At 57.8% G+C, this 25,016-nt stretch overlaps 1 protein-coding gene across 1 annotated transcript; it reads right to left on the bottom strand.

The window, feature by feature from the left end:
* Positions 1-543: 543 nt before the first annotated feature.
* Positions 544-23,179, bottom strand: CCDC62 (coiled-coil domain containing 62). Its single transcript, XM_040986859.1, has 13 exons — positions 23,141-23,179; positions 21,665-21,857; positions 18,657-18,823; positions 17,164-17,265; positions 15,876-16,047; positions 13,957-14,058; positions 7,548-7,636; positions 7,121-7,236; positions 5,792-6,505; positions 3,807-3,905; positions 3,307-3,313; positions 2,493-2,609; positions 544-570 (listed from the first exon to the last, which is right to left on the bottom strand). The coding sequence occupies exons 1-13, from the start codon at positions 23,174-23,176 to the stop codon at positions 544-546; spliced, it is 1,941 nt and encodes a 646-aa protein (XP_040842793.1). The 5' UTR covers positions 23,177-23,179.
* Positions 23,180-25,016: the final 1,837 nt, after the last annotated feature.

Genomic DNA, 25,016 nt, shown 5'->3' with positions numbered 1-25,016 from the left:
GAGGGGGAGGGGGGAGAGGGGAGGAGGGGGAGGAAGCGGCAATGGCAATGGCCAGCAGACACAGCAGACACGAGCAGCCCACGTCTCTCCCCTCCCGCCCCACACACAATGCTCCCGAGCCGTGCAGGGCCAGCGCCAGTGCATGCCACGTGCTCTCAGCGGCCTGGGCTCTGGCCCTTGCTGCGCCCGCCTCTCCACCTGCTTCACACTGCGTATGTGACACCGTCAGATAGCAGCAGGCCCACTTGTGAGCATGCACTGTACGTGTAAGCAGGCTCTCTACCACACGGCTGCGTGTTTGCGCCCACAGCCGTGTCCCTCACAAGGGCGAACGGGTGGCAGTGGCCTCAGAGCGTGCAGTCCAGACCTGCAGCGGGCCCTGGACAGCGTGAAGGAGCAAGGAGGTGCCGACAGCTGTCGCTGTGCGGACGTACCTGGAGGAAGTCAGGGGGACACGGCCACCAGGCACTGATGGACAGACGCCATGGGACACCACTCGTGCTCGGTTCAGACACACAGCACTGGCGGCCACGGCCCTCAGGCCTACGAGATGAATCCGGAGCGCTCGGGCTGCAGGGTGGCGACGGTTGCACAACGCTGTGTACTTGAGAACATGGAATGCCCACTCCAAGTGTGGGGAGGGGCTTTGAAGCACCCAGGAGGGGGTGGTCCAGTCGTCACCTGCATCCCATAGCTGAACGCCTGTTAGGGGTCTCAGCCATTTCCCTGCTGATCAGGCTGAAGTGCCTGGGAGGCAGCCAATGGCACTGGTCCCTCCCGCCCACCTTGGAGATCCAGGCTGAGTTCCAGACCCCCATCTGGAGAATGGACCAGTAGAAGAAGATTTTCCACTATTTGTCTCCCCTTTCCAATAAAAGGAGGGGAAAATTAAGTTTGTATTCATAGCGTATGACATGATGTTCCAAAATAAACACACATTTTGAAATGACTAAATCGAGCTAATTACTATACATGTCATCTCCCTTTTACGGTATGTGTTGAAACACTTAAAATCTACTGTCTTGTTTTTAAGTGGAAATCTGCCATTTTCCCATAATACTTATTTCCCGTGAGCTTTTTTAAAATTTATTTATTTTGGTCCTGGAACATCAGCCTAGCGGCTGAAGTCCTCACCTTGAATGCGCCAGGATCCCATATGGGCACAGGTTCTAATCCTGGTGGCCCCACTTCCCATCCAGCTCCCTGCCTGTGCCAGGGCCGTTCATGTGTCACCAGATGGAGGTGTCTCCTTAAGACTGCTTCTAATCCAGCTCCTTGCCAATGTGCCCAAGAAGAGGCTGCCCACCCGCGGACAGGTGCAGGTTCCTTAAGGACACACGAGACATTCTTAAGGAGACACCTCCGTCTGGTGACACATCAACGGCCCTTCCGTAAAGTCCATCTTTCTAGAAAAGCATTTCCGTGCTCTGGCAGACTCCCGTCTGTTCAGCCGGTGGCTCTCCAGCTCCCTGTTTACACAGCACATGGAGCGGCACACAGCCCTGGCCACGCCTCAGCTCCAGCGCTCCTGGGAGGACCAGCAAAGCGGTTCCGGCCCTTCCTGCACCATCTGCATGGAAGCTTTAAAATCCCGAGGAACTGACACAGCTGCTGTCGCAATGTTGGAAGAAGCGAACGCTAACCTGGGAGCACGCTGCAAGAGCAACAGGTTCATGCGTCAAGAAGTAGATGGCAGGAATGAAGGAACGGATGGCAGATAAAGGCAGAGCTGACCTGTCAACCTCAGGGCCCCACACGGGCTGAAGCTCAGGCTGCACCAGAACACGCCCAACGGGCTGACCATCAGTCCAGGGCACGAGCCCCGACCCAACAGGGCCCATTGGAGCCTCGCAGGCCTGGGACTCATCCACTTGCCACCGGCGGCTGGCCGCAGGTCTGAGGGCAGGAGTGCGCTTCAAAAAGAGAGGTCAGACAGCAATGCGGAAGCTTTCACGGGACACATGACCTGTGCTCCACCACACACAACGGGCATCTCTCACACACACACAGAATTCAGGAGGAAGTGGAGGGAAGGGGAGGAAGGCAAAGGGGGGAGGAAGGAGACAGGAGGAGGTGCGGGGCCTGTGGCCTGGGCCAGGAGAGGCGTCCCTGCGTCTCATGCGGCTTAACTGGAGCCGGAAAGGACACCTCTGAGTCGTGTGGACTGGGTGATGAGGCTGTGTAAGGGCGGTCCTCCCCCTGCTGGAGACATGGCCTGCGTTACAGGGACACAGTGTCTGGAACCCATGTGTGTGGCAGGAAAATCCAGCAAAAACAGCACAACACTGGCGGCTGCTGGAGGTGACCCCGCCCTGTTCTCGCTACTTCTGTGTGCATTTGATGATCAAACACTTGTCCGAAAGTCCCCGGAAATTCGCATGCTCAGGTCACTGCCAAGTTCCTCCTTCCTGAAGCCCCCGCTCCTGTGTCCCTGTGCCCGTGTGGCAGCGCCCCAGCCAGCAGCGCCCCGGGGGCAGGACAGCCACACTTACCCCGGGGCCGGCAGCCTTGCAGCTGACGGGCAGCAGGGTGCTCAGCTCCAGGTGGGTCACCATCTGCCGGGATTCAGCCAGCAGACGCTGCAGCTTGCTGGTGGGCGAGAAGCCATCCTGCGGAGACAGTGTCAAAGACGGACACTGGAGCTGGCCCAGCCAAGCCCTAACCACGCCGTCTGCTGCTGCGAACCCGCTCTGAGTAGCAACCAGGCTCAACAGAACTGATGGCCACTGGTCACGCCACAGCCTGATGGGAGACAACCGAGCCTAAGTGTCCAGACTCAGCTTTCCAAGCCGTGCGTCAGCAGTCAGCCCATGGGCACAGGGCGAGCCGATGCCACGGCCTGGAAGCAGGCACCACACACGTGGCAGAACAGCCGTGCGGTGGGAGTGGGGTGGAGGGACCACAGGTCCCACTGCCAGGCGCACTCACATCCCACACAGAGGGCCAGTCAGGGGCAGTGGCTCGGGCCCTCAGGTCCCTGCCACCCACGTGGGGACCTGGACTGAGTTGCTGGCTTCCAGTTTGGGCCTGGCAAATACAGACTGAGACCGAGTCCTTGGGCCTCGCACTCCCTGGGGGAAGGCGTCTGGACCCTGGCTCTGCACCGCCCAGCTTGGGTCACTGCAGCCATTTAGCCTGCCTTCTCTGTCAAATAATCAAATAAAACAACTTTTGAATAACAGAAAGGAGGGAAAACAAGTTTACACGGTCTCTGAATGAGGGGAGGCCAGCCACCTGGCGGCAGTTCCCGACTCCGGGCTGTTAAGGTGCCGCCGGGGAGTGGCCCTATCGCCCGCCGCCTGGTACGGGCTCACTCATTAGCAGGGCCAAGGTTTAAATTTGGCATCCCAGGACTCAGGAATGCTGGCTCTCTTCCATGCCACCAGTCCTTCCACATCACACATCACGCTCCTGGCAGGGCCCGCGTCTCCCGCACGTCCGTGGCCTGCGTCCCTGGACACGCGCCAGGATATGTGTTTGCAGGAAGGGCTGAGCCCCAACGGCTGGGCGCGGCGGACCGAGACACTTTCCTGTATTGTTCTGTGTCAGTTTTGGTGGGTTTTCTTCTTTTTTTGTTCACTGTGAACACAAATCCTATTGCCTCAAAAAGCAATACAATTTTTCTTGAAAGAAAAAGAACGGTTTAAAAAGGAGTCCTCGAACTTAACTATAAAGTAACAGAGGAGTGACCGGAAGTAAGCAGACCCAGGCAGGTCTAGCCCACTGGCGAGAAGGCTGGCACGGGGCTTCCCGAGGTACGCACCTGCTCGGCGGGCAGCACACCATCCCCGGGGCCGGATGAGGGCTTCGCGGGGCTCTTTCTGTCACACGAGGAGGCCTCGTCCTCCCGCGAGGCAGGCTGGGAGGAGCCCGGAGAGTGGGCCTGCTGGATGGCGCTCAGCTCCCTGCAGAGGGCAGACCAGCACCCCTGTGACCAGCGCACGGCCACACCTACCCGCCAAGGAGCCCGGAGGGCCACACCACAAGTCTGTGGGAACATTCTAGGTCCGCTGAGACTCACAACACGTATCTTCACTGGGGTGGCTGCCCTAGGGCTTTTCCCTCCTCTTAAAAACACCAACAACAGGAGGTCCCAGGGACAGGCCCACCATGTGACCTCGGCATAGGGGGCCCCACGCCTGTCCCCGGGCCTGGGAGCTCAGCGGCTTGGCAGCGGCAGCAGCAGTGCCAGCAGGGAGTCCAGCAAGGACGTGCACACCCAGCCTGACAGTCTGCGGGAAAGCAGGAAAACACGACGGGATCCCATCACCGAATCCCGCAGTCACGGGCAGGGCTCGCCAGGCCTCGGGGCAGGTGGGCTGTATGTGTGAGCCGGCCAGCCGGGTCAATGTGACCGCCCCCCAGCACGCTCTCCATCGCCCGACCCCGGAGCGTGTGCTCAAGTTCCATGTGAGGACAGGCGGCCGCGCCCGACCACCAAGTGGCTCTAAACCCCACACAGGGCGTGAGGATCAGCTACGACCACGGAACCTTCTAGAGTCTGCAAGTTGGCAGGATATCTGCACGCATTTTAAGTGACTCAAGAGTCCCAGAGAGCCAAATGCTCCGAGCAGTGAGCAGTGTCGGCAGCAGAGAAACATCTCAACCATCATGTAAAAGTCAGCAGCAGGATCCAGAAGGTTCGATACACAAGGCTCAATCTGTAACTGAAGACTAAAGCTTTATCTAAAAATAGGAACTTGTACAGCGCCGCACAGCCTGGGGAATCAGCAATTCTAACAGGCAGACGAGCTGGAATGAGGCACATGCTATTCACGGATCCATTTGCTTCTCCCAAAATCCCAATAATTTTGCCAGTTTGTTAAATATAAAAATTATTTCACATGAATTTTTAAAAGATAACAAGTTTGGGGCCTGCGCTGTGGTGTAGAGGGTACAGGGGAGCCATTTTGTTACCGACCCAGCTCCCTGCTAATGCATCCGGAAAAGCAGTCAGGGATGACCCAGGTGCTGGGGCCCCGCACCCACGCGGGAGACCCGGGGAAGGAGCCTCTGGCTGCTGGCTTCAGAGAGGCCCAGCTGCGGCCTCTGCGGCCACCTGGGGAATGACGCGCGAACGGGAGCTCTCTTGTCTCCTCGCTCTGTAACTCTGCCTTTCAAATAAAGGGAAAAAAATGTAAAAGAGTTACTTTATTTTTATTGAAAAATCAGATATACAGAAAGATCCTCTGTCCAATGATTCGCTCCCAGCGACCACAACGGCCGGAGCTGAGCCAATCCGAAGTCAGGAGCCCACAGCCTCCTCCGGGTCTCCCACGCGGTGCAGGGGCCCAAGGCACTGGCCGTCCTCGACTGCTTTCCCGGGCCACAAGCAGGGAGCTGGATGGGAAGCGGGGCTGCCGGGATTAGAACCAGCGCCCACGTGGGATCCTTTCAAGGAAGGAATTTGGGGGAATATAAATTCGAGAGCAGACATGAACTGAACACCAAGCCACATTTTGTAAAGTGCCAGGTGGCCCCGTACTGTCACATAAGCTTGGGGCACACAGGCTGACCACAGGGCGGCCGGAAGAGCCATAGCAGGTGCCAGGGTAAGGGCTACTCCCCTGTGCACAGCACCACCATTTGCTTTCTCATAAACTGTATCTGCTCCACTCACAGCCACTGGCCTTGTTTTTGAGCAGAACCTTTGCCTCAGAGGCCGTTGGCTGGAATCTGATTGTCCCTGTGCAAACAGACACAGCCTGCCACGCTATGAGGAAAGGACCCGAGGCTCGCCCAGGACGCCACTTCCGGCCTGCCTGGAACCGAGGGCGTGACGCGTACCCACCTCGTGGAGGCGTTGTATTTCGTCCCACGAACGCTCCCTGAACAGGTACAGACGGATCTGTGGCGCACGATTCTCTGTGTTCTGGAAGGCTTGAAGATGCTCATCCACTCGGCGTCGGACACGGGGCCAGGCGCTTCCACAACCAGGTTGCTGGGGTGGCAGCACGGAGCCTCACACGTGGCACCGTCCCCCGGGCAAGCCTCGGCCCTCTGGCAGCAGGAGTCACCCGCCATTTCCATGTGCCCCCGGCACTGCTCTGCCAGCTGCTCTGGCTGTCTTGTCCCGGGGCAGCTGGCCAGGCCCAGGTAGGCACTTACGTCGTGCCACTGCGTGTCGCCAGGCCTCGGTGCCTCCGGGAGTGGCCGCTCCTCGCCCACGAGCGCATCTCTGGTGCCCGGAGGCAGCCTGGCCGGGGCCTTGCACGGCGGGGCTGTGCCCTCTGGCTCCGGCTGGGGCTTCTCTCCCGGAGGCCAGGGCTTGGGCTTTTCTGCCAGGTCCCTGGTGAGCGGGCACCGGGGCAGCAGCACGCCCTTCTCCGCGCGCGCCGGGCCCGCCTGCAGCCTCCTCCCGCTGCAGGCCTCGCAGTGGCCCTTGGCCGGCCTCGGGGCCAGCACCGCCTCCAGCTCCGGCTCCCTGGCCAGCAGCTCCGCATGTTTCTCCCTCTTGAGGACCTTTGAGTGGTTAAGTTCAAGTTCTGACAGGCACAGGCCTCTGCTGGAGGGCGTCACAAGGAAGTGCAGGTGGTTAGTTACGCGTGCGAGTCACCCGGCCCCCTCCCTCCAGGGCACCCACTTCCCTTCCGGAACTCTTCCAGTCCTTTCTGCCTCTGTGACAACCAACCAGGGCCACTACTTAATGTGACTACGGCCCCTGCGGCCTGCTGTCTGCGCCCGGGCCGCTGCAGAGCTGAGAACCACCACAGAGCTTCCACAGCCCTCCGTCTTGGCCGCGAGGCTCAGAGAGCAGAGCCACCGTGCCTGGGGCCTCTGGGAGAGAATTCTGGGGAAGCAGCACGCGTGTCCGCAGCTCTGGCCCGCCCAGCCACAGTCACCTGCACAGTCCCTGGCTCCCGGCTGCAGCTGGCCCGCTCTGGCTGTTGGGGCGTTTTGAGTGAACCCACACATGCGGGAGCCCCTCCCGCATTCACTCTGATCTCAGAAGATCATGCCTAAAGTTCTTACGAGACGTCTCACTGCGAGGATCATAGAGATTCTAATGACTGGGTCACGAGTGGTCATTTCCTGTCACAGGGGGACTAGGCGTGGGTGCTGGCCGCCGCAGCTGAAGCGCCCAGCGGACGCCGGAATGCTGGCACTGCCCTCGGGTTACCTGCACTCCAGGCTGTCGGGTTCCTCCAGCTTAGAGTCGTAGATCTGGATGAATTCTTGAGAATTTTCCACATTAAAGTTCAGAAACTGCAGGTCACTCTGCTGCTTCACATAGATCTGCACAGACACAGAGAGGGCAACGTGCAATGCCAGCCGTCGGACCCCACCGAGCCAGCCGACGGCGAGGCCCCACACCCCCAAACAGGCAAAGAACAGGGCAATGTGCAATGCCAGCCGTCGGACCCCACCGAGCCAGCCGACGGCGAGGCCCCAGTCCCAAACAGGCAAAGGAGGTATTAGAGAAGTGAAGTAAGTTGGCTTTGATTTTTCCGGAGTGTCTTCTGTCTCCCAGCCCCTCAATGTGGCAAGCAAGGGCTCAGCTGCCGCGTCCCACAGTGGGCACCCAGGCCGGCCCCGCGGGCACCCACCTGCCGCAGGCTGTGCAGTTCGGCACTCGTGCGCTCCTGCTTTGACTTGGCGATGTCCAGCAGCTCGTCCTTCCTCTTCTCCCTCTCCGCTACCGGGGACAACGGCAAGGCGCTCGTCAACCACAGCCACGGCCCTCCCCAACCATGCGCTGCTCAGCTGACTTTTTTTTTTTTTTTTAAGATTTATTTATTTTTATTGGAAAGGCGGATATACAGAGAGAAGGAGAGACAGAGAGGAAGATCTTCTGTCCGATGGTTCACTCCCCAAGTGGCCACAACGGCTGGTGCTGAGACAATCCAAAGTCAGGGGCCAGGAGCTTCTTTCGGGTCTCCCACATGGGTGCAGGGTCCCAAGGCTTTGGGCCGTCCTCCACTGCTTTCCCAGGCCACAGGCAGGGAGCTGGATGCGAAGTGGGGCTGCCGGGATTAGAATAGGCACCCATATGGGATCCCAGCACATGTAAGGCGAGGATCTTAACCACTATGCTATCACGCCGGGCCCTCGGCTGACTTTAAAAATAAGATTCATTGATTGATTTGAAAGGAGAAGTGACTGAAAAAGGAGGGATAGAGTGAGGGTGAGAGGTCATCCACCCACAAGCTCCCCAGGTGTCTGCAACAGCTGGGGTGCAGGGAGGGACACGGACACTTCCTGCTGTCTCCCAGCTGAAGTGCAGCACAATGGGTGAACAGAGATCTCGGCCCTGCGATGGGACCAGGATCATCCAGTGGGGAGAGACGCATCTGACCTATGACTGGAACGGCAAACTGATCCGCAGGCAGACACTGCCCACCCTTTGACTCGCTCCCCAGACGGCCACAACAGCCCGGGCAGGGCCAGGAGCGCCCTCCAGGGCTCCCACATGCGGACAGGGGCACAAGTGCCATGGCCCTGGGAACTGGATCAGAAGTGGAGCAGCCGGGACTTGAACCAGCACGCACAAGGGCTGCCAGCATCACGAGCAGCGGCTTAACGTGTTGAGCAACGACGCTGGTCGAAGAGGAACAAACTGTCACACTGCAACAAACGCTGAGCCACAGAGGAATTCCCGATTCCCCGTGTGTGTCTATCTCCCCACGTGCGGGACTCACCTGAGCAGCAAGGGGCTGAAACACGGAGCGAGCTTAGCTGGGAAGATGAAACGAAATCATGTTTCTTTTGGTGGGGGAAGAAGTGGAAGTGATTTCCAAATATATTCGTATATTTAATATGTATTGCTTCAATTTCAAACATTTTTCACCTTACACAAACTTCCGTACATATCATTTCACACAGCAGCATAGCTTTGCAGCAAGGACAGGGGCACTCCGCGGGGGCTTCCATGCTACGGAGAGCCAGGCCTCTCGCAGAGCGCCTTGGGGTCCCCAGGACCCGCTGCCTGCCGGCTGAGACGCAGCGCTCTCCCCGCGGGCGCAGCCACGGACCTCCAGCCCAGGCATCAAGGGGGGTTTGTTTGTTTTTAACTCTTCCTTCTTTTATAAAGACCAAAGATGCTGTGGAAGAGCTGCCACGAATGGGCAAGCAGCAGAGATGGCGTGGAGACCCGGATGGAGCTCCTGCCTCTGGCTGCACCGAGCCTGGTCTAGCCTGGCGTGCACCGAGCCTGGTCTAGCCTGGGCTGCCGCAGACTCCTGGGGAATAAACAAGGAGAAATCTCTGTGTCTCCCCCTCTCTGCTGCTCTGCCTTTCAAGTAAATGAATGAACCTTTAAAGAACAAAAGGGAAGATTCTGAGGTCAGGTGTCACACACGGAGGATGTTACTATTACGCTTAAGGAGAAATACAGGGACTGGCAGCGCGCTGAGATGCCAACCTGGGCGTCTAACTTGGACTCAGCGCCACAGCGGTGCCACGGAGCTGCCACGGCCACACCGCAGTCTGAGTCGCTGGCTCTGTCACATCTCAAAGATAATGTGAAAAGCCCGGGGAGATGCCATGCTGTAACTGTAAGAAAGGCTGAAATCGGATCGCTACCACGTCCCCCAACACACACTTTCCTGAACACTGAGCTCAGGCGTGCACACCGGGCCTGGCCACGCAAGACGCCGTTTAAGGAAATGTGACACTAATGGGGGGTACACCTTCTGTCGGGGTGTTTCACTCAAACACCTGCTGTGGTTTCCCTGTGGCTGGGGCGCTGGGGAGAGGGGGCTGCTCAGCCCCACCCTGACCCAACAGGCCTGAGGCCCGAGCCAAGGACACAGGGGCAGGGCACCTGCGCAGCCACTCGTGCCGCCCGAGCAGGGGGACACGCGGGCCCTGTGCCGTCAGCAGCGTCATCTTACCTCCCGTGTGGAACTGGAGAAGCCTCAGGGCAGCCTGGCACTGCCCAGGGCCGATGACTAATTCAGGTTCTGCAGCACTCAAGGCAGCAGACCAGAGCCACAAAGCAACAGGCCACATCACCTGCACGGAGCCCTGTGTCACGCACAGCTGCACGCACAGCTCAGAGCGGACCTGCTACCTGAATCGAGCAGCAGACGGCCGCGCCCCCCCACCTGTGGCGGGCCCCAGTCCTCAGGCCTCTGGCACCCACGGAACCCTGCCACATGGCATGCTTTCCTGATGCTGAATGCCAACTACTTCCTGTGGCCCTCATGGTAATTTGAACCACAGCAGCATCTTTGCCTCATCTGCTGACTTTAGCACAGTGCACAAAGAGCGAGGCAAAGCCACTGCTATCCAGACAGTTCCCCACTGGGCGCTCAGCTGGGAGCTCCGAGCGCAGCAGGCAAGCCTGCACAAGGGAAGGGGGACCAGACCCGTGGGACCTGTCGGATTCTGGCCAAACCTCTGCCTTTCATTCACCGACTGGGAGAGACGCGACCCAGTCCCTGAGCGCCCCACCCAGCCCTGGGAGGAGCCCCAGAACTGCCTGATACACACAGGTGCCTTCATATGAACAAATGAACAGGCCCCTAAGCCTTCCAGCCGACTTCACCTTCAACAAGAAGCAAAAGCAGGCACTAGCGCCGAGGCACCGCAGACTAAGCCACCACCCGCAGTACGGCACCCCACATGGGCGCTGCTGCAGCGCCAGCTGCTCCACCTCTATCCAGCTCCCTGCCAACACACACGGGAAAGCAGCAGCTTGGCCCTGCCACCCCTACAGGAGACTCAGGTGAAGGTCCTGGCTCCCGCTCAGCCGTAGCCTGCCTCTGGCCGGTGTGCTCACTTGGGGAGGAAACCAGTGCACGGAAGAACCCGCTCTCTCTTCATATCTGTAACTGCCTTTCAGATAAATACATAAAATATTGTTTAAAAAGAGAAAAAAATAGGGCCTGGCATGATGGCTCAATTGGCTTGTGCTCCATTTTCAAGTGCCAGGATATCCCAGTTGCTCCACTTCCCTTCCAGCTCCCTGCTTGTGGCCTGGGGAATGAATTGAGGATGGACCAAACCCTTGGGACCCTGCGCCAGTGTGGGAGACCCAGAAGAGGCTCCTGGCTCCTGGCTTTGGATCGTCTCAGCTCCAGCCAGTGCGGCCATTTGGGGAGTGAACCATCGGATGGAAGATCTTCCTCTCTGTCTCTCCTTCTCTCTGTAAATCTGCCTTTCTGATAAAAATAAATATATTTTTACACTTGGTCTTAGCCGAAAGGCTGAAAAGTGATAAAAAAAAAAATACATTTTTAAAAGACGAACTAGCACCTGTATGGGACCCCAGCACATGCAAGGCAAGGACCTTAGCCACTAGGCTACTGCATTGGGCCCCATAAATAAGTCTTTGCCTCAGCCTGTATACAATCAAGTCAAGCCTTTCCAGTTCTATACCTAGGCCGATTTTCCCTTCTGGTTAGGAGGTGAGCTTGTTTAGATACAATGGCATGAAACTGCCTTCTGTGAGAAAGATTAGAAATCCTCACGGAGCAGGTGTTGTGGACTGCAGGCTCAGCCCCCGCGTGGGACACCCTGGGACACCTGCATCCCACTCCAGGGGGCCTGGTTCGAGTCCCGGCTCCTCCGGCCTCCAGCCAGGCCCAGTCCTAGCTACTGCACGCATTTGGGAAGTGACCTAATGGTGGGCAGATCTGTCTCTCTCCCTCTTGATCCGTCTTTCAAACAAGTGCATAAATATTTAAAAAGAATAGAAAAAAACATCAGCGTATAAGGTGACAGAAAAAGTCCATCTAACAAATCCGGTGTCTCGTTACACAGAATACAGCACAGGAGACACAAAGGGGCCGGTGCGGAAAGCCTGGCCGAGCACCGGGTCAGCAGCGCTCTCCCTGGCCCTGCCCGGCCCCTCGCAGCAGGGTGAAGGCACCGGCTGTAGGCCCGCAGATTCGCCTGGCTTGGCTCTGTCAACACAATCCCTTTGTAGCAGCCTGATTTCGAAGTGGACAGTTGTGTGGCCCACAAACCAAAGCATGAATATCTGCTGGCCGGCGAAGGGGACCGGTCACCTCTGCCCGGGCGCGCCCAGCCTGCCCAGGGCACTCGGAGCTTCTCGCAGAGCAGAGCGCCCTCTCGTGGAGAGCTTCTCCCAGCGCGCCCTCTCGTGGAGAGTCGCGGCACCTGCTTCTGTACTCATGGGAGCCTTAGGACCTTTAGTGTACAGAATGGAGGGCAGCTATGAGCAAAATCATTGATCTAATTTTCTTTTTTCTTTTGTTAAATTAGGCTTATTTATTTTTTACTGGAAAGTCAGATATACAGAGAGGAGGAGAGTCAGAGAGGAAGATCTTCCGTCTGATGATTCACTCCCCAAGTGGCCGTGACGACCAGAGCTGAGCTGATCTAAAGTCAGGAGCCTCTTCCGGGTCTCCCACGCAGGTGCAGGGTCCCAAGGCACTGGGCCGTCCTCAATTGCTTCCTCAGGCAGGGAGCTGGATGGGAAGTGGAGCAGCTGGGACATGAACTAGTGCTCATATTGGGAGCCTGGCCCATGCAAGGTGAGGACTTTAACCACTAGGCTACCATGGTGGGCCCCTAATTTTCTTTTCAAATTTTACCTCCAACTACATGACTTTCCCATAAAAATGAAAGCCAGTAAACGCCACGTGGCTGACAGGGCAGAAACATGGCCGTTCTGGCGCAAATGCAGCGCAGGGTGCAGGGACCTGCAGGACTTTCATGTTCAAAGTGGGCGCGGGGAAACTTCCTCTCAATTAAAAAAAAAAAAAACTTGGGGCCCGGAGCGGTTGCCTAGTGGCTAAAGTCCTTGCCTTGAACACACCGGGATCCCATATGGGCACAAGTTCTAATCCCGGCAGCCCCACTTCACATCCAGCTCCCTGCTTGTGGCCTGGGAAAGCAGTCGAGGACGGCCCAAAGCCTTGGGACCCTGTACCCACATGAGAGACCCAGAAGAGGCTCCTGGCTCCTGGCTTTGGATTGGCTCAGCACCAGCCGTTGTGGCCACTTGGGGAGTGAACCAGCAGACTGAAGATCTTCCTCTCCGTCTCTCCTCCTCTCTGTGTATCTGACTTTGTAATAAAAGTAAATACATCTGTAAATAATAAAAAAAAAAAAACCTTGATCCCAATGTTCTTATTTTAGGGTCACACTGATACAATAAAACAAGAGTGTTTTTCTAAAGGTCCTAATTAATAATATATGTACAAAACTGGAAAAATGCTAAATTTTCATTTTTATCCAATATTTGCAAAATTATAAACGTCTTCCTTCATCAATACTTGAGTTTTTTTAGATACATTTTGTTTGTTCATTTTAAGTGCAGAGTGGCAGAGAGAGGGAAGATTTTTCCTTTGGTTGTGGATTCTCCAAATGGCTACACAGGCCAGGGGCTGGCTGAGCCAAACCCTGGAGCCCCGCACCCCATCAGGGCCTTTCCTGAGTGTGGCAGGGGCCCAGCCCGGGGCCACCTTCCATCGCTTCCTCCTGGCTATCAGCAACAAGCTGCAAAAAGGAGTAGCTGGGGCTCCAACTGGCCAATCCATACGGGATGCTGGAATTGCACATGACAGCTTACCCTGCCGTACCACAACACTGGCTCCCATAAGATGCTTTTTAACAACATTCCTGTTTAAAGTATCTATTTATTTGAAATGCAGAGATTAAGAGAGTGAGAGAGACCTTCCACTATAAGTTCATTCCCAAATGCCTGGAGCAGTCAGGGTTGGATCAGGCCAAAGCCAAGAGCTGGGGTGCCAACCGGGTCTCCCGTGGGACACAGGGACCCAGGGTCCCGGTCAGCCTGTGCGGTCTCCGAGGGCAAGCATTAGCAGCAGGCGGGATTGGAAGCAGAGACAAGACCTGAACCCAGGCTCCTGGTCTGGGATGCAGGTGTCCCAGCTGGCATGCATGCCACTGCGGGCCTCCACCCACGCAGAAGCAAGCAGAGAGGCAGGGCAGACGATGGCGCTAAAGCAGGCTGCCTGGTCCCAGGCCTGCAGGACTCCCGCGAGCCAGCAGCCGCGGAGCACGGAGAGCCCGCTGCCTTACCGGTGCAGAGCAGCTCGTCGCCCAGGCTGCTCTTCTCCTGCTTCAGGCGGATGATCTCCTCGCGCTGCTCGTTGTTCTCGGTGGTCTTCTGGTTGAGGTCTTCTTCACAGACAGAGGGGGCAAGGCCTCGGGTAAACACCCGCGCCCAGCTCGGGCACTCCCAGCTCCAGCGCACCGTGCCTGGCACCCTCCCGCGGCTCTCCTGCAGCCCCTGCCTCGGCTGCTGCCCTCCCACCCAGCACACAACACAGGCCGGATAAACAGCAACCCGCTCGTGTCACTCCTCCGTGACAAACCCACGCTCACGGCCACCACTGTCGTGAGCCCGGCCTGGGCCCTTGCTTCCTGTCTGGTTCACTGGCCCAGAGCACCGAGGTCAGACAGCAGACACCTCTGCTCCGGCGACAGCCTGGCACCTGTCTGTGCGTCACCCCAGGGCTGGCTGAAGAAGGTAATATAAGGACCGAGACAGACTCGGGTGTGGATGGACACATGACCTTGGAGCTTCCCACTTTCCCTAACTCCGGTGGCAGGATGGGGTGGGGGAGGCCAGAGATGGAGCTGCACACATCCCCCAAGAAGCACAAGTGGGGGACATGTGGACACATTCAAACACGGTGAGAGGAAGGAAGCTTCGAGTTCTTCCCACATCCTGCTTGAGGCATCTCTCCGCTCTGCTGTTGCAGCAAACAGAACAGGAAAGTGGGCTTTCTCATAAATTAATGGAACCCTGAGGAGGGGGCTGCAGGAGCCCCCATTCACTCCCCATCAGTCATATAAGTGCAGGCACGTATACTTGGCGTGGCCGCCCGTGTCCTATAAGATGCCATCTGGGCAGTGGACGCCCACCCGGTGTCAGTGGACTGGCCCATCGGCTGGAGTCATGGGGAAAGTACCCCCAAACCCACCCAGGACTCCTCATGAGTTCTGGGGCCCCGCTGGTCAGTCCTGCCGTCAGCCCCGCGAAGCCACCTTCCCTGGCTCCACAGGCTGCCTCCCTCAGTCCTGAACCCATTCCCCAGCACCCTGCTTTTAAAGACGGAAAACTGCAACCCCCTGGGGGAAGCAGCAAACAGCGTGGAACGTGTGCACACCAACCCAACAGCAGCAGTCTCCCGTGGGTCCAGTGGGCAGTCTCCCGTGGGTCCAGTGAGCAGTCTCCCGTGGGTCCAGTGAGCAATCTCCCGTGGGTCCAGTGGGCAGTCTCCCGTGGGTCCAGTGGGCAGTCTCCCGTGGGTCCAGTGGGGCTTCCCGGGAAACCACAGCCCCAGCACCCACGGCCCCAGTATAGCGGCATGCTGCGCTGCCCGGGAGCGAGCTGTGGGACACTCCCCACAGGGTGCGTGGGCACAGGAGGCTGTGCCCTCTAAGTCAGCCAAGATCTGCCATGAGAAGCCCCCTTCCCCTGCTCAGGAACACACAGCAGCCAAGCGTCCAGCGTCCAGCGCCCTCCCGTGGATGATCCGCTCTGTGTGACAGGCCTCCGTCTTAGGACACGCTCCCCTCGCAGGGCTGCCGTGTCCAGCCCAGTCCTAAATCCTGACCGTCCTCATGGCTCCCTGCCTTTCTGCAGGTCTCTGCCCTCACCTCACCGTGGCCAGACTGCCAGCAGGGAGAGATACAAACCCCAGGAGCAGAGCTTCCCCACATGGGGCTCAGCCAGGCTCAGCCGAGATCCGCCCCTGGAGCCAGGCTCAGCCGAGATCCGCCCCTGGAGCCAGGCTCAGCCGAGATCCCCCCCTGGAGCCAGGCTCAGCAGCACTGACCAGGACAGGATCCTTGGGCCTTGTGCACCTGCCCCACCCAGCTGTACATCCCGTAGAGGAATCGTAGCCCAGTTCCCTGCGCGCACACGGATGTGCCTCTGCAGTAAGGCCGAGCAGCGCCGGGAGCCCACCCAGACCATGTCGCTTCCTTACCTTTGAGCTTACTGACTTCAATCTTAAGCGCCTTTAATTTCTGCTTATAATCTTGCTTCTCTTTCACGATGCACGTCTCCGCCATCTTGGCGTCACGTAGCGCTTGTTCCAGCAGCTTGAATTTCCCCGAGCAGTCAGCGATGTGGTTGACTGCCTCAATGATGTCTTTGTCCTGCGGATGGATTTGCACACGGTCACGGCGCAGTGAGGCCATGTGCACTCTGGCTGAGTGTCAGCCCGTGCCCTGAGCACTCCTCAGGGAGTGCAGTGGGCGACAGACGAGACAGAGCCCTGATGACGACAACTTCCTGTCCCCCACAAAGCTTGGGAACACATGCCCAGCTGGGCCAGCGGCGGCAGCCTGGCTGACCACCCTGCTAAGGGGCCTCGGCCCCAGCCTGCTCCTGCAGCCAACTCCACAGCCCGTGAGCATGAGGCCCTCGAGGTGGGCTGGTCTGACCCCAGGAAGGTGTCTGCTTGTTGAGAATCCTAAAAGCCCACCCTGAGGACGCTCACCGCCTCCCGGCTGGAGCGCAGTAACCGCTACTCCAGGCTGTGCCGAGTATCCCCTCTGCTGCCCCGTCACATGGGCTTCCATCCATCACCAGGACACTGACCTACAGGGCGCGGCAGGCCACCTGCACCCAGGTCTTCACGGGGGTGACAGGTGAGTCAACCCCCTGCTGACCCAGCAGGGCTCCTGCCTCCTGGGCCGTCCTGGACAACAGGGAGGCCTGGCGCCGTCCTCAGCCGGGTCACAGACGGTGGTAGCATGGAGGCCGCTAAAATGACCCACTTTTGGACTAAAGACAGCTCTGACTTTCACATCTGAGTTTAAGGAAGGTTGCTCATGCGCACTTTAGGCCACGGATGTGCCGTGAGGGGTCACATAGGCGCTGGGCTCCCACTGCAGCGGTCTGCCCAAGGCCCTGAAGGTCATCTCTTTCGGCCCAGCCAAGGCAATGCAGGTGGGACTAGCGCATAGCTCTGTGTGGCCAGCAGACGGCGCTGTAAGCCCCCAGGCAGCCCGTGGCTCGCAGCTGCTCCCCATCACCATCCCTACTGACGCGGGGTAGAGCGCGGTCCACTCGCCCCTGGCCACAGCGGTTGCCTGGACACTGGTTGTCCCCGCTAAACTGCCAGGGACTTGGGTAGCTTCCTCGGGATTCTTGGGAGGAAAGCGAGAGGCTCGGGCGCCCGGCTGAGCCCGCTTGCTCCCCAGGACGAGCAGCCCCTGTGTCCGCCCCGCTGGGGGACACCCCCGGGCGCGCCCCCCTGGCCTGCTTACCTTGAGCTTGATCATGGTCGTGAGCGACTGCTCCCGAGCCTGCAGCTGTCCCACCTGGGCAGAGAGCTCCACCAGCGTGTTGCTGAGATTCTCGTTTCTAGCCTGCGAGGGGACAGCATGTGACACACGGCCCGGGCCATCGGAGCTGGCATCACCCCCCAGGGGCACTGGCTCGCTTCCTGCCGCCTTCCTTCTCTGGCTCTCCTCCGGGGGCAGTGGGCCACGTGCGAGGCCTCTGCCCCCTCCTCAGCCCCCTCCACCTACCGACCCTGCCCTCCTAATTATGGTGGCTAGGGGAGTGAGTGTGTCTGCTGGCTAAAACCTCTTAGGTGTAATTCTAGGTTGGGTAGAAAGGAGACAATGCATGGATAAAACCAGAATAAGTGAGCAATCCCTCTTACTGAAATAAAATACCACTGGTGAATTCTGAGCACTTAAAATCTGTTCAGGAAGTTCCCTCTGGGCTATTCCCCTTCAGCCTGCTGTGCTGCGGTGTGGACGCTGCGCTCGGGTGCTGAAACCAACGGGCAAGCCGCCTCTGCCAGCCTTAGCAGGAAGCTTACAGGCCAGGACAGAAAAGTCAACCTGGAAAGATTACATACAAGGGTGCCATCCCGTGGGTGACTGCCCTTGATCTGCCAGGTGAGCGGGCAGGTGCCACACCCTGGGTGTCTGCCACTGATCTGCCAGGCGAGCGGGCAGGTGCCATCCCGTGGGTGTCTGCCCCTGCCAGAGCCTCAGAAGGAAAAGGGGGAACACAAATGTCAACGTGCTTGGTACATGCACAGCGACTAGCAGGGGACCCTGCATGGCGGTCCTCGGCAGTGGGCGGGGCGTGTGGGCAGACACGGGGCACACGGAGGCCATGCGGACAGACACAGGGCACAGTCAGGCCATGCGGACAGACACAGGGCACAGTCAGGCCATGTGGACAGACACAGGGCACAGTCAGGCCATGTGGACAGACACAAAGCATGCATGTGAAAAGTCTGTCTTCCTATGCCATTTTACTGCAAACTTAAAACTGCACTACGAAAAATGGCTGATTAATTAAGAAAATATCTTCAATTTCCCATTCAACATATCAGCAGATTTTAGCGCAGGTTTTTGCTTCGTTTCTAGGCACTATGCAGAAAACAAGCCTGTACTCTCACTGTGGCCCCCTCGGCCCCCTGGGACGCACACTGACTGCTGTGAGGGTGACCACTGCAGGGTGAGCAGGGGCTGCTTCCGCCATGCCCCCGGCAAGGAGGGTGAGCAGTGCGCATGCCAGTCCCGGGCTGCTGCTAGCCAACAGGCCGACAAAGCTCCACTGTCAGGGAGCAGGGACAGACACTCCTCGGCCTCTGGGAAAGGCTTCCCGGGAGACCCCCTGTGCCAATGCACCCATCCTGTCACCCAGCAACACCCTGCCAGGAGGCGGGAGCACCAGGCAGCCCACCCTCGCGCGTCCGCGGTGGCCGGGGGACAGAGCACGCAGAGGCAGCACGCACCTCCAGGTCCTCGGAGAGCAGGGCGGAGTGGGTCGCCTTCTGAGCCATCTCTTGCAGCTGCAGCTGTGTCTTCTGCAGCACTGTCTGGCACTCGAGCTGGCCGGACTCGAGCACTTTGACCTTCTTTGTGAGTGACCGGATGATTTCTGTCCTCTTGTGAAGCTCGCCTGAGGGGAGGGTCAGCAGTAACTCGTGGGAGGGCAGACTGGACACCGGATCAGACCTCGCTGTGGTCAGAATCGGGGGCTAAGCCAAGAATGGGTGCTAAGCCACGTTCTATGGTGTACCATTCCTCTGGAGCCTGCCATGACAGGGGTCGCTGCGGTCTTGACCAAGGGACGCCGGCCACACCCAGGCGTCCCAGCATCCCGCCAGCACGGTCCCCACGTGGCAGCCGCCCTGACTCCTGCTCTTTGATATGTTAGAGAGAGGGGTGGGGGTACGGAGGGAGAACGCTCCTACTCATTTGGTTCACATACAAATATCGCACATGGCCCTTGGCCAGGGGCTGGGACTGCGATCTGGTCTCCAGGCGGCAGGGAGCCAGCTGTCACCATGGTGCCCAGGTCCACATGAGCACAAAGCTTGAGTGAGAGCCGGGGCTGGGTGTCTAACCCACCAGGCCGGACGCCCGACCCTGAACATTCATTTCCACACGTTTTTGCACGCTCTCCCCCAGAGGCCGCCTGTGGCCTTCGGCGCAGCAGCACTGAGGTGATTTGGGAACCTGCGGGAAACACACACCGACTCTGAGTCGGCCTCGGCCCGTGAGCACACTGACGTGTGTGTGAGTCCAGTGGACTGCTGGCCCAAAGAGCACGTGCCACCCACGGAGTCAGGGGCCACAGCAGGGGGCAGCACCATGGCGTAGCAGGTCAAGCCTCTGCCTTTGGCATTGGCTTACAGTATGAGTGCGGGTTTGAGTCCCAGCTACTCCACGTTTGATCCAGCTCCCTGCTAACGTCCCTGGGAAAGCAGCAGAGCACGGCTCAGGTGCGTAGGTCCCTGCACCCCCGTGGGAGGCCTAGATGTAGCTCCTGGCTCTTGGCTTTGGATCTTCTCAGCTGTGGCCACTGCAGCCACTTGGGGAGTGAGCCAGCAGATGGAAGATGTCTGTTTCTCCTTTCTGTTAACTCTGCCTTTCTGGCTTCTAAATAAAAATACAGATGCAGCAGATCATCAAAGCATTTTCCTGGAGAGGCCGGCAGCGTCTGCCCAGCTACATGCTAACCAGTGCAGTAACCCTGGGATGAAGGCAGACAGAAGCCTGCTTCAGGTCCCCAGGCCCGGGGCCGCCCTCACACAGAGAACCGCCAGGAGGCTGCGTGGATGGCATCCCCACTTACTCTTGCTCTAAATCTCCCTCCATTTTCCCTGATGCTTGCTTCATTTTAAAAAAATTAGTATCTGGGCCCAGCGCAGTAGCCTAGCGGCTAAAATCCTCACCTTGTGGCCTGGGAAAGCAGTTGAGGACAGGGACCCTCCACCCGCGTGGGAGACCCAGAAGAAGTTCCTGATTCCTAGCTTCAGATTGGTTCAGCTCCAGTTGCGGCCGCTTGGGGAGTGAACCAGGGGTTAGATCTTCTTCTTTGTCTCTCCTTCTCTCTGTAAATCTGACTTTCCAATAAAAATCAATAAATCCTTAAAATGATAAATAAATAAAAATAGCAGGGAGTTCAATGGGAGGTGGAGCAGCTGGGACACAAACTGGCACCCATATGGGAGTCTAGAACATCCAAGGTGAGGGCTTCATCCAGTAGGCTACCATGCGTGGCCCCCATGTATTTTCGTTTAGAAAGATTTATCTATTTTTTAGACCAGCGTGGTGGTCTAGTGGCAAAGGTTCTCGCCTTGTGAGCGCTGGGATCCCGGATGGGCAGCCCAGTTTCTCATCTAACTCCTTGTATGTGAGCTGGGCAAGCAGCTGAGGACGGCCCAAAGCCTTGGGACCCTGCACCCACGTGGGAGACCCGGAAGAGGCTCCTGGTTTCAGATGGGCGCAGCTCCGGCTGTTGCAGTCACTTGGGGAGTGAATCATCAGGCAGAAGATCTTTCTGTCTTTCCTGCCCTCTGTATTTCTGACTTTCCAATAAAAATAAATAAATCTAAAAAAAGATTTGGTCCCCTGCACCCCATGTGGGATTTATTCATTTTTACTTGAAAGGCAGAGTTACAGAGAGAAAAGGAAAGGGAAAGACAGTGAAAGAGAAAGATCTTCCATCTGCTGGCTCACTCCCCAGGTGACTGCCACAGTCAGAGCTGAGCTGATCTGAAGCCAGGAGCCAGCCTCACTTCTCTTATTGTTTTTGTTAGTTTTTTTTTTTAAGATTTATTTATTTTTACTGCAAAGTCAGATATACAGAGAGAAGGAGAGACAGGGAGAAAGATCTTATGTCTGATGATTCAGTCCCTAAGTGACTGCAATGGCCAATGCTGTGCCAATCCGAAGTGGAGCTGCCGGGATTAGAACTGGCATCCATATGGGATCCGGGCGTGTTCAAGGCAAGGACTTTAGCCACTAGGCCACGGCACCAGCCCTGTCTTTGTTAGTTGTTTAAGGTTTATTTGCTTGCAAGGCACGGTTAGAACAAGAGTGGCAACTGTAACATGCCAGGAGCTCCTGGGTCTCCCACATGGGGTACAGGGGACCAAGCATCTGGGCCATCTTCCACTGCTTTGCCAGGCACGTTAGCAGAGAGCTGGATCAGAAGAGGAGCAGCTGGGACTCCAATTGGCGTTCATATGGGATGCTGGTGTGGCAGGTGGGACCTTCATCGATGGCCCTTCAATGCCCATGCCATGTTCTCTTCTTTTAAGCTGCCATATGGGAGTCAGCCATCTTTGCAGGGTACTTGGCTCCCCTGGGGTGCTTAGCTTCATTCGGTCAGGGTGAGCACATCCAGCTCCCGGCTAACAGGCTCCCCCAGCGTCCTTTGAACACTACCCCAGGCCTCCAGTCTCCCGCCGGCCGCCAGGCCCCGCCCCGGGCCCCGGCCGCCTGGCCTCACCTTCCAGCTTGCCGCAGCGCTCCTCCAGTGTCAGCACCTTCTGCCTGTCCTCCTCCCATGACAGCAGCTGCCTCTGATGCACCGCCACCATGTCGTTGAGCTCCTTGTCGCGGTCTTTCAGCTCTCCAATGAGCAGCTGCAGCTCCTTCCGCTGCTTCTCCTCCGTGGAGATCTCAAACTCGGACTTGATGTTCTAAACACACAGGGCCGCTTGAGGTCAAACTGACAGAGCTTTCCTCTCAGCGCCCTCCCCTGGTAACTGCTAATTCACATAGTTTTAGTCACTGTTAGCTTGTTGCTGTTGTTGCTGCTTTGTTTTTAAAGATTTACTTATTTTTATTGGAAAGTCAGATATACAAAGAGAAGGAGAGACAGACAGAAAGATCTTTCATCTGCTGATTCACTCCCCAAGTGGCTGCAACAGCCGGTGCTGAGGAGCCGAGCCAATCCGAACTCAGGAGCCAGGAGCTTCTTCCAGGTCTGCCACGCAGGTGCAGGGTCCTTGGGCCATCTTCGACTGCTTTCCCAGGCCACAAGCTGGACGCTGGATGGGAAGTGGCGCAGCTGGGACACAAACCGGTGCCCATTCGGGATCCTGGCGATTGCATGGCAAGGATTAGCAAGCTGAGCTGCCGTGCCAGAGATGGATTTCCTAAGGAAATTTACATACACAAGAGACAGCTCCATGAGCTCCTCACATCCAGGAACTGGATTCTACCAGGTCTGTGTTTCCACATCTGCTTCAACTTCCTTTTCCTTTTCATAATTGAAAGAGTCACTCCACTTTTTGCGCCTCAGTATGCTTATAGGCCCGGAATCAGGCTCTGGCTGCTCAACTTCTGGTCCAGCTCTCTGCCAATGTGCTCATTGCTTGGGCCCCTGCACCCACGTGGGAGACCTGGAAGAAGCTCCTGGTGTCGGCCTTGCCCAGCCCTGGCTGCTGGTGTGGCCATTCCGGGAGGGAACAAGCAGATACGAGATCTTTCTTTCTTAACTCTGCCTTTCAAATAAATTTACTATTACTATCATTTTGTAAAGTGTTATTTCCAGGACTAGCTGATGGCGGGAGTTGTAGAAGGCCAGCAGGGGTCCCCTCCCGGCTGTCTCTTCACAGTCAAGAAGGAAGTGAGCCTCAGTCACCAAGGACTAGACACTGAAAATGGAATCCGGAGTCGGGTGGATTGCAAGTCCCAGGCCTTCAGTTCCAGCCCCGGGTCTGCCGCGCCATTGCTGGACACGCCTGGCCGGGCTACAGGCTGCAGCAGGTGGCAGCCCCGGGCGCGTTCACGGTCAGCGTCGCGGTCCAGGGAGGTCAGCCTGAGGCAAGGGCCGCCCGCGGGAGCTTCGGGGTTCAGGAACGGGGCGTGCGGCTGCATTCTGCGCTGGTCTAGATGCTTCTGCAGCAGCAGCCGCCCGTTACAGCCCTGAGGACAGTCGCCATGTCGGCGAGCGCGCCCGAGCCCGCCGGCTGCTCACCTGGCGCCCGGCGAAGAAGCTCGCCGAGGGGTTCATAGGTGTTTCCTCAGCACCCCGGAGAAAGTCCGGGTGGACAGCGTCACCTTGGAAACGCCATGGGCGCGGCGGGGCGCGGCGGAGCCCCCGGAGCCCGCGCCCTGGGCCCCCCGACAAGCGCCCGCCAACGGCCGGCGGGCGGGTCGGGCTCTCGTGGCGCCCGGGGCGCGCGGTCCCGCGTGGAGCGAGCGCTCGGCTCCTCGGCTCGCAGGGCTGCTTCCTGGGCGTGCGCGCCCCGGCGTGCGCTCCGGGCGCAGCTGGCACGGGCTTAGGGCGCTTTTACCTCACCACAGGTCCGAGTCCGGAGGCGACGAGGGCCAGAAGCCTGGTCTATCCTCGGGGAGCTGCCGGGCACGGAGCCGGGCACGGAGCCGGCAGGTGTGTCAGCCTCGCCGCGTTGCCGGAAACCCCGCGGCGGCCCGAGTGTTCTGGAGCCTGGCGTCCCGGCCGCGCAGCCACGCGGGAGCACGAGGGCCCTGGCTGTCCCGGCCGCGGAGCCGTGGGTCCGGTTCCCCTGTCGGTACACGACGGCTCAGGTGCTTGGGCCCCTGCCACGGGGAATCGCCAAGAGGGAGCTCCTGGCTCCTGGCAGAGGCCTGGCCCAGCGCTGGATGTTGCAGCCAGTTGGAGCGTGAACCTGCATATGAAAGACTCCTCTGTGTTTCTGCTTTTCAAATAATTTTTTAAAAAGGAAATAAAGTTTAAATTTCTTATGTTGGCAAGTAGTAATAAAGTGTAATAAGAATGAGTAGGTACAAATAAAAATGGCCAGCATTTTAGGTCCACTCCCACAGGTGTGTATTTAACAGGCAGAAATCTTCCATCTGCTGCCAGGAACTTCCGGGTCTCTCACACAGGTGCAGCATCCCAAGGGCTCAGGGTTGCTGCTTTCCCAGGCCACAAGCAGGGAGCTGGATGGGAAGTGGAGCTGCCAGGATTAGAACCCGTGCCCATATGGGTTCTTGGCACATTCAAGGTGAGGACTTTAGCCACTAGACCACTGCACTGGGTCCTCTATCAGCATATTTTAAGTAGGGTGGCTCCCTGGGTGTGCACTAGAAGCAGGCTGCCGGCCTCGGTGCGCATGGACCAGGCACCGCCAGCATCTTCATCAACACATGCCATACCAGATGATCTGCCTTCACCATCCACACATTCTGAACAGATGTTAAAGTATGCTGTACTTTATTCTGAAGGGCAGAGGGAAAAAGCCAAGGGGGTTCCCAGGTGGCTTACTCCCAGCTGAGCTGGGGCTGGCAGCCAAAGCCACGAGTGCTTTCCAGGCCTCCTGGAACGAGGGCTCAATGACGAAATCCTCGTGTTGTTCAGTGCTTGGATCCCATACAGGTGTCCACTCATGTCCTGGCTGCTCCACTTCCCATCCAGCTCCCTGCTTGTGGCCTGGGAAAGCAGTGGAGGACGGCCCAAAGCCTTGGCACCCTGCACCCGCGTGGGAGACCCAGAACAAGCTCTTGCGTTTGGATCAGCTCAGCTGTTGTGGTGTTTGAAGAGTGAACCACTTGAAGGAAAATCTTTCCTTCTCTCTGTAAATCTTATCTGCCTTTCCAATGAAAAAAGAAAAGAGCTGCAGGAACCCAACCATGAACACTTCAGCCAAGAACACTGCCTGCCAGGTCTGAATGGGCGGGAAGCTGGAACCATGAGCTGGAGTGGAAGCTGATTACAGAATTCGGTGTAGGATGCTGGTGTCCTACCTAGGAGGCTAAATGCCTGCTCCCATATGTACATTTTTTTTAAAGATTTATTTTTAGTATTTTTTTTTATTGGAAAGGCGGATATACAGAGAGGAGAGACAGAGAGGAAGATCTTCCCTCCGATG

This window comes from Ochotona curzoniae, unplaced genomic scaffold, assembly GCF_017591425.1.
Source record: "Ochotona curzoniae isolate NIBS_2020 unplaced genomic scaffold, NIBS_Ocur_1.0 contig_46, whole genome shotgun sequence".
Classification (NCBI taxonomy): Eukaryota; Metazoa; Chordata; class Mammalia; order Lagomorpha; family Ochotonidae; genus Ochotona; species Ochotona curzoniae.
Note: the sequence above shows the minus strand (reverse complement) of the source record. Positions and strands in the feature narration are given on the sequence as shown.